At 42.2% G+C, this 9,819-nt stretch overlaps 1 protein-coding gene across 1 annotated transcript in view; it reads left to right on the plus strand.

Moving 5' to 3' along the window:
* The window catches only part of LOC120036873 (palmitoleoyl-protein carboxylesterase notum1a-like), a 23,503-nt gene extending 14,749 nt beyond the window's left edge, over positions 1–8,754 (plus strand). Inside the window, exons 5-11 of the mRNA XM_038983169.1 lie at positions 1,865–1,923; positions 2,874–2,976; positions 3,257–3,448; positions 3,616–3,713; positions 4,336–4,483; positions 4,687–4,734; positions 8,385–8,754. Coding sequence (XP_038839097.1) covers positions 1,865–1,923; positions 2,874–2,976; positions 3,257–3,448; positions 3,616–3,713; positions 4,336–4,483; positions 4,687–4,734; positions 8,385–8,754 — 1,018 coding nt within the window. The remainder of the gene's footprint in view (positions 1–1,864; positions 1,924–2,873; positions 2,977–3,256; positions 3,449–3,615; positions 3,714–4,335; positions 4,484–4,686; positions 4,735–8,384) is intronic.
* The last annotated feature ends 1,065 nt before the right edge of the window (positions 8,755–9,819 follow it).

Below are 9,819 nucleotides of genomic sequence, written 5' to 3' on the forward strand. Positions count from 1 at the left end.
CAATCGTTGTCCCTGATTGAGAATCATACTTAGGCAGCCGGGGTTTCACGTGTGGTTTGTGGGTGTTTGTTCCTTGTTAGTGTTTCGCCACACGGGACTGTTACGGTAGTTTCATTTGTTATTTTGTATCGCTTATTGTTTTCATGTCTATTAAATTACCATGGAAACTTACCACTCTGCATATTGGTCCGATCCTTCTCGCCTCTCCTCGTCCGATGAGGAGGACGACTTAGACTGCCGTTACAGAAACACCCACCAACAAACAGTGAGAACAGCCTACCTTAATATGGTTCTCAATCAGAGGAAACGTAAAACACCTGCCCCTGATTGAGAACCATATCAGGCTAATTGAAAATGAACCCAACATAGAAACACATAACATAGAATGCCCACCCAGCTCACGTCCTGACCATACTAAACAAAGACAAAATAAAGGAAATAAGGTCAGGAACGTGACAGGATCTGTGTAATCTGAGGGAAATATGTGTCTCTAATATGGTCATTTATTTGGCAGGGGGTTAGGAAGTGCAGCTCAGTTTCCACCTAATTTTGTGGGCAGTGTGCACATAGCGTGTCTTCTCTTGAGAGCCAGGTCTGCCTACGGCAGTCTTTCTCACTAGCAAGGCTATGCTCACTGAGTCTGTACATAGTCAAAGCTTTCCTTAAATTTGGGTCAGTCACTGTGTACTCTCTGTTTAGGGCCAAATAGCATTCTAGTTTGCTCAGTTTTTTTTGTTGTTAATTCTTTCCAATGTGTAAAGCAATTATCTTTTTGTTTTCTCATGATTTGGTTAGGTCTAATTGTGTTGCTGTCCTGGGGCTCTGTGGGGTCTGTTTGTGTTTATGAACAGAGCCCCAGGACCAGCTTGATTAGGGGACTCTTCTCCAGGTTAATCGCTTAGGTGATGGCTTTGTTATGGAAGGTTTGGGAATCGCTTCCTTTTAGGTGGTTGTAGAATTTAATGGCTCTTTTCTGGATTTTGATAATTATCGGGTATCGGCCTAATTCTGCTCTGCATGCATTATTTGGTGTTTTACGTTGTACATGGAGGATATGTTTGCAGAATTCTGCATGCAGGGTCTCAATTTGGTGTTTGTCCCATTTTGTGAATTCTTGGTTGGTGAGCGGACCCCAGACCTCACAACCATAAAGGGCAATGGGTTCTATAACTAATTTTAAGTATTTTTAGCCAGATCCTAATTGGGATGTCGAATTTTATGTTTCTTTTGATGGCATAGAAGTACCTTCTTGCCTTGTCTCTCAGATCGTTCACAGCTTTGTGCAAGTTAAGTGTGGCGCTAAAGTGTTTAGGCCGAGGTATGTATAGTTTTTTGTGTGCTCTAGGGCAACGGTGTCTAGATGGAATTGTATTTGTGGTCCTGGCAACTGGACCTTTTTTGGAACACCATTATTTTTGTCTTACTGAGATTTACTGTCAGGGCCCAGGTCTGACAGAATCTGTGCAGAATATCTAGGTGCTGCGTTAGGACCTCCTTGGTTGGGGACAGAAGCACCAGATCATCAGCAAACAGACATTTGACTTCAGATTCTAGTAGGGTGAGGCCGGGTGCTGCAGACTGTTCTAGTGCCGTCGCCAATTCGGGGATATATTTGTTGAAGAGGGTGGGGCTTAAGCTGCATCCCTGTCTCACCCCACGACCCTGTGGAAAGAAATGTGTGTGTTTTTTTGCCTATATTAACCGCAGACTTGTTTGTGTACATGGATTTTATAATGTCGTATGTTTCCCCTCCCAACACCACTTTCCATCAATTTGTATAGCAGACCCTCATGCCAAATTGAGTCAAAAGCTTTTTGGAAATCAACAAAGCATGAGGATCTCTCTCTCCTCTCTCTCTCTCTAGGTTCATCCCATACTGCTCTAGTGATGCCTGGAGTGGAGCCTCAGCAAAGACTGACCAAAGTAGGGAACATCAGTTCAAGTATATAGTGCACTCTATAGGGAATAGGATGCCTCCTTGGAAAAACACTATGCATTTTATTTAAAATAATTCAAAACATTTAAGTGATAATTCCTGATAATGCCTGTCAGTTGGGTTGCCAGAGACCCAGTCGTTCGTTCTATCAGTTCGGTTGCCGAAGACGCGACCCAGTCGTTGGTTCTAAATGTTCTTTTGCCATACTGGCTGGTAACGTTCTGATCCCTTGCTTGCTAGCTAGCCAACTACATTTATTTGGATACATCCACAACAATGAGCTAATGAAGCGCGATTTCACCTGACATAGAAAATGTGCTCTCTCGCCAGGACACTGTTGTTCAGAGGAGCTAGCCAACAACAGAGGAGCTAGCCAACAACAGAGGAGCTAGCCAACAACAGAGGAGCTAGCCAACAACACAGCTAACACACTGTGTTCTATTGACATTTCTTTGTATATATACACCAAAAAATATGCTAATTCATTATTTCGACTGGCTGAGAAAACCTTCCTGCCTGTCTCATCCCGAAGCGTTCATTACTATGGGACAGCTGGAGATCGAATTTCAATATTTAAACAATGTTGCAAATATCAGAGAGACAGACAGCAAGGTTTATACAAATCTCCGCTGTTGAAAACTAAATGTTAGTCAAAAAGAAATGTGTTATAGTGGAGATGAAGTTTATAAAGTGCCTGGCTGGGCTGTTAAGACAGTGGATTGCACAGTCAGATGGAACAGAGTAAATAGACATTTCAACATCATAGATTTAGCTGGTGGTAACTTGTGGAATAGACACCGGCTGGAATGCGGTTTTAACCAATCAGCATTCAGGATTAGACCCACCGGTTGTATAACAAGCTATCAATCAATGTGTCTACTGTGCCTGTCTTCATGTTGCTCTGTGTGTGTATGTGCGTATGTTTCTCTCTGTGTAGGTGACTATGCGTTCATGGGCTCAGTGATCATTAAGGAGGTGGTTAATGAGCTGCTTACTAAAGGACTGGACAGCGCTAAGGTCCTGCTACTGGCTGGGAGCAGGTCAGTACACTGTGTGTGTGTCTGATAAAATCACCACAGTCTCAAACCTTTTTACTTTACTTACTTTTTTGGACATCCGTCTGTTTCTCCCTCAATCTGGCCCTCTGGACCTCTCCAACTCTCCTTATTTCCCCCTCTCTGGATTACTTAATGGTTTTTACACTCTCTCTCTCTCTCTCCCACTCCCTTTCTCTCCCCACTCCCTCTCCCTTTCTCTTCCCACTCCCTCTCCCTCCCTCTCCCCACTCCCTCTCCCTCCCTCCCTCCCTCTCCCCTCCAGTGCGGGGGGTACAGGTGTACTCCTGAACGTGGACCGTGTGGCGGAGCACCTGGAGTCCCGGGGACACAGGGAGATTCAGGTCCGGGGTCTGGCTGACTCTGGCTGGTTCCTGGATAACAAGCAGTACAGATCTACAGACTGTCACAGCACCATCAGCTGTGACCCTACTGAGGCTATCAGGAGAGGAATCAGGTGAGAGAAAGAAGAGGGAAGGAGGGATGGGAGGGATGGGAGGGGAGGGAAGGAGGGATGGGAGGGGAGGGAGAGAGAGAAGGAGGAAGAGGGAGGGAGGGGGAGAGGGAGAGACAACGAGTGACCATACGAGTGACAACTGACTATACTTCCTGTTTCCTGTCTAGGTACTGGGGTAGTGTGGTGCCAGAGAGCTGCAGACAGACTCACATAGGAGAGGAGTGGAACTGCTTCTTCGGATATAAAGTCTACCCCACACTCAAGAGTAAGAGAGTGTTTCTAGTACTCTCTCTCTTCCCTCTCTCTCTCTTTTCTTTCTCCCTCTCCCTCTCTCCCTCACTCTCTCCCTCACTCTCTCTCTCTAGCACTCTGTCTCTTCCCTCTCTCTCTCTTTTCTTTCTCCCTCTCCCTCTCTCCCTCGCTCTCTCTCTCTCTCTCTCTCTCTCTCTCTCTAGCACTCTGTCTCTGTCTCTTCCCTCTCTCTCTCTTTTCTTTCTCCCTCTCCCTCTCTCCCTCACTCTCTCTCTCTCTCTCTCTCTCTCTCTCTCTCTCTCTCTCTAGCACTCTGTCTGTCTCTTCCCTCTCTCTCTCTTCTTCTGTGTCTCTCTCTCACTGTCTCTTCTTCTGTGTGTCTCTCTCTCTCTCTGTCTCTCTCTAGCACTCTCTCTTTCTCTCCAGGTCCAGTGTTATTTGATGAGGCCCAGCTAAAAGTAGACGCCCCCCCCCTCTCCCCCCACTTCCCCTCTCTCTCTTCCTCCCCCACTTTCCCCCTCCCTCTCTCTTCCTCCCCCACTTCCCCCTCCCTCCTCCCTCTCTCTCCCTCATCCCTCTCTCTCTCTCCTTCCTCTTTCTCCCTCCCCCCCTCTAACCCCTTTCTCTCTCTCCAGGTCCAGTGTTTGTGGTCCAGTGGTTATTTGATGAGGCCCAGTTAACAGTAGATAACATCCACCTGACTGGTCATCCGGTCCACGAGGGACAATGGAGATATATACAGAATCTGGGCAACGAGCTGAGGAACACACTCAAAGACGTCCCGTAAGACACACACACACAGGAATGTACACACACACACATTGGATAGTACACACAGAGACACACACACACAATAATAATGTACAAACACACATACATACCATAACTTCCTGTTTTATTCCCTAAAGAATGTTAACGTTTTATGTTATGTGGAATGTTAACTCTCCTCTGATCACGTTGATTGATCTGTCTGTTCTGAATGCCAGGGCCCTGTTTGCTCCAGCCTGCCTATCCCACGAGGTCATCACCAGGAAGTGAGTGAACAGTCACTGATCTTAACTTCCTCTTAGATTAGACATATCATAACTGGGTCTTAGATTAGACATATCATAACTGGGTCTCAGATTAGACATATCATAACTGGGTCTCAGATTAGACATATCATAACTGGGTCTCAGATTAGACATATCATAACTGGGTCTCAGATTAGACATATCATAACTGGGTCTTAGATTAGACATATCATAACTGGGTCTCAGATTAGACATATCATAACTGGGTCTCAGGTTAGACATATCATAACTGGGTCTTAGATTAAACATATCATAACTGGGTTTTAGATTAGACATATCATAACTGGGTCTCAGGTTAGACATATCATAACTGGGTCTTAGATTAGACATATCATAACTGGGTCTCAGATTAGACATATCATAACTGGGTCTTAGATTAGACATATCATAACTGGGTCTTAGATTAGACATATCATAACTGGGTCTTAGATTAGACATATCATAACTGGGTCTCAGATTAGACATATCATAACTGGGTCTTAGATTAGACATATCATAACTGGGTCTTAGATTAGACATATCATAACTGGGTCTCAGATTAGACATATCATAACTGGGTCTCAGATTAGACATATCATAACTGGGTCTCAGATTAGACATATCATAACTGGGTCTTAGATTAGACATATCATAACTGGGTCTCAGATTAGACATATCATAACTGGGTCTCAGGTTAGACATATCATAACTGGGTCTTAGATTAAACATATCATAACTGGGTTTTAGATTAGACATATCATAACTGGGTCTCAGGTTAGACATATCATAACTGGGTCTTAGATTAGACATATCATAACTGGGTCTCAGATTAGACATATCATAACTGGGTCTCAGATTAGACATATCATAACTGGGTCTCAGATTAGACATATCATAACTGGGTCTTAGATTAGACATATCATAACTGGGTCTTAGATTAGACATATCATAACTGGGTCTTAGATTAGACATATCATAACTGGGTCTTAGATTAGACATATCATAACTGGGTCTTAGATTAGACATATCATAACTGGGTCTTAGATTAGACACATCATAACTGGGTCTCAGATTAGACACATCATAACTGGGTCTCAGATTAGACATATCATAACTGGGTGTTAGATTAGACATATCATAACTGGGTGTTAGATTAGACATATCATAACTGGGTCTCAGATTAGACATATCATAACTGGGTTTTAGATTAGACATATCATAACTGGGTCTCAGATTAGACATATCATAACTGGGTCTTAGATTAGACATATCATAACTGGGTCTTAGATTAGACATATCATAACTGGGTCTTAGCTTAGACATATCATAACTGGGTCTTAGATTAGACATATCATAACTGGGTCTTAGATTAGACATATCATAACTGGGTCTTAGATTAGACATATCATAACTGGGTCTTAGATTAGACATATCATAACTGGGTCTTAGATTAGACACATCATAACTGGGTCTCAGATTAGACACATCATAACTGGGTCTCAGATTAGACACATCATAACTGGGTCTCAGATTAGACATATCATAACTGGGTCTTAGATTAGACATATCATAACTGGGTCTCAGATTAGACATATCATAACTGGTTCTTAGATTAGACATATCATAACTGGGTCTTAGCTTAGACATATCATAACTGGGTCTTAGATTAGACATATCATAACTGGGTCTTAGATTAGACATATCATAACTGGGTCTCAGATTAGACATATCATAACTGGGTCTCAGATTAGACATATCATAACTGGGTCTCAGATTAGACATATCATAACTGGGTCTCAGATTAGACATATCATAACTGGGTCTCAGATTAGACATATCATAACTGGGTCTCAGATTAGACATATCATAACTGGGTCTCAGATTAGACATATCATAACTGGGTCTTAGATTAGACATATCATAACTGGGTCTTAGATTAGACATATCATAACTGGGTCTTAGATTAGACATATCATAACTGGGTCTCAGATTAGACATATCATAACTGGGTCTCAGATTAGACATATCATAACTGGGTCTTAGATTAGACATATCATAACTGGGTCTCAGATTAGACATATCATAACTGGGTCTCAGATTAGACATATCATAACTGGGTCTCAGATTAGACATATCATAACTGGGTCTCAGATTAGACATATCATAACTGGGTCTCAGATTAGACATATCATAACTGGGTCTCAGATTAGACATATCATAACTGGGTCTCAGATTAGACATATCATAACTGGGTCTCAGATTAGACATATCATAACTGGGTCTCAGATTAGACATATCATAACTGGGTCTCAGATTAGACATATCATAACTGGGTCTCAGATTAGACATATCATAACTGGGTCTTAGATTAGACACATCATAACTGGGTCTCAGATTAGACACATCATAACTGGGTCTCAGATTAGACATATCATAACTGGGTTTTAGATTAGACATATCATAACTGGGTCTCAGATTAGACACATCATAACTGGGTCTCAGATTAGACATATCATAACTGGGTTTTAGATTAGACATATCATAACTGGGTCTCAGATTAGACATATCATAACTGGGTCTTAGATTAGACATATCATAACTGGGTCTTAGCTTAGACATATCATAACTGGGTCTTAGATTAGACATATCATAACTGGGTCTTAGATTAGACATATCATAACTGGGTCTTAGATTAGACATATCATAACTGGGTCTTAGATTAGACATATCATAACTGGGTCTTAGATTAGACATATCATAACTGGGTCTTAGATTAGACACATCATAACTGGGTCTCAGATTAGACACATCATAACTGGGTCTCAGATTAGACACATCATAACTGGGTTTTAGATTAGACATATCATAACTGGGTCTCAGATTAGACATATCATAACTGGGTCTCAGATTAGACATATCATAACTGGGTCTCAGATTAGACATATCATAACTGGGTTTTAGATTAGACATATCATAACTGGGTCTCAGATTAGACATATCATAACTGGGTCTTAGATTAGACATATCATAACTGGGTCTTAGATTAGACATATCATAACTGGGTCTTAGATTAGACATATCATAACTGGGTCTTAGATTAGACATATCATAACTGGGTCTTAGATTAGACATATCATAACTGGGTCTCAGATTAGACATATCATAACTGGGTCTCAGATTAGACATATCATAACTGGGTCTCAGATTAGACATATCATAACTGGGTCTTAGATTAGACATATCATAACTGGGTCTTGGATTAGACATATCATAACTGGGTTTTAGCTTAGACATATCATAACTGGGTCTCAGATTAGACATATCATAACTGGGTCTTAGTTTAGACATATCATAACTGGGTCTCAGATTAGACATATCATAACTGGGTCTTAGTTTAGACATATCATAACTGGGTCTTAGATTAGACATATCATAACTGGGTCTCAGATTAGACATATCATAACTGGGTCTCAGATTAGACATATCATAACTGGGTCTTAGATTAGACATATCATAACTGGGTCTTAGCTTAGACATATCATAACCCTTAACTTGAAACCAAAAAATGTGTGACTTGACCGGTACCTCTCCCATTTCTAACCTCCTTTCCGCTCCTCCCCCTGTTACCATAGTTACTGGATGGACATCCAAGTCAAAGGAACCTCCCTCCCCAGAGCCCTACACTGCTGGGACCGTGGTCTCCACGACAACAACCTCCACCAAAGATCCTCCAACAACACCCATAGCAACAATCCTAACCCCACCCCCAACAAGGCTCTGCCCCCAGCTTCGCCTCCAAGGGGCTGTCCTCTGCGTCTGATTGACAGCTGCCCCTGGCCTCACTGTAATCCCACCTGTCCCACTATACGGGATCAGATCACCGGACAGGAAATGAGCGTGATCCAGTTCCTGAAACACATGGGGTTTGATGTTGCCAAGATGGCCCAGCAACAGGGCATGGACGCAGGGAAACTGCTGGGGATGCTGAATAACGGGAACTGAGCAGGGAGAGACTCACGCAGGTAGCTGAAATGAAACGCACACACACACTCTGACACAGCAGGGCATGGACCAAAGAACGCTTTGGTGGAGATGAACGGAACTCAATGCAAAAACAGAATAGAAACAGAACTGAACTCTAAGCAACAGGACTGAACAAAACTGAGCGAACCCCAAAAGCAACAGAACTGAACAGAAAAAGTTACTGTGCTAAACTGAACTGGACTCTATGGATCTGAATTCAGAACTTTGACTTGGTGCAACTCAAAACACCTCAACTCTGAACGCAGCTTGAATAGTGTCTGCAACGGGACAGAACTCGACTCAACTGAATAATAACTCATTTTTAGTTATTAGAACACAACAACGGAACTGCTAAGTTTGAGTTCAAACAACTGAACAATGCTTTACTCAACAACGCTGAACTCAACTCAGCCAAACCTGAACAGAACTCAACTATACTGAAATAATTATTCAGGCGCGAAAAGACATACATAAATGGAACGTCATCCGTTTTAAGGATACTGTCCCAAATGGCATCAGATTCCCCCATAGGGCTCTGGTCAAAACTAGTGCAATATGCAATATTTTGGGAATAGATCGTCATTTGGGACGCATTCTGTTAGTTTTAAAGTAAATAAGACAACGGACTTGTGTATTTTGAAAATATATATATGCATAATAGATGTAGAAGTTGTGAATGTAAATGAAGTGGAATCCTCAGACTGTAATGACTTGATAGACTTCAATTATCATTTTGATCAATGCTACAGAAGATACAGAATCAAGCTTCTGATATGGAAGGCAGTGGATAATAGCGAGCCCCTCATAGGCTACGTTTACACAGGCAGCCTAATTCTGATCTATTTACACTAATTGGTCTTCTAACCAATCAGATCAGGGTCTTTTACCAATAATTGGGCCAGAATTGGGCTGCCTGTGTAAACACAGCCATAGTAACAGGGTTCACTAGAACTGATTGATTGATCAGAGTTGTCTCAAACGACCACACAGCCTACTGCCACATCTGAACTAACCAGCAGAGGGGGATGGAGACTGCCACACCTA

The sequence above is a fragment of the Salvelinus namaycush genome, unplaced genomic scaffold (genome assembly GCF_016432855.1).
Source record: "Salvelinus namaycush isolate Seneca unplaced genomic scaffold, SaNama_1.0 Scaffold1499, whole genome shotgun sequence".
In the NCBI taxonomy this organism is placed as follows: Eukaryota; Metazoa; Chordata; class Actinopteri; order Salmoniformes; family Salmonidae; genus Salvelinus; species Salvelinus namaycush.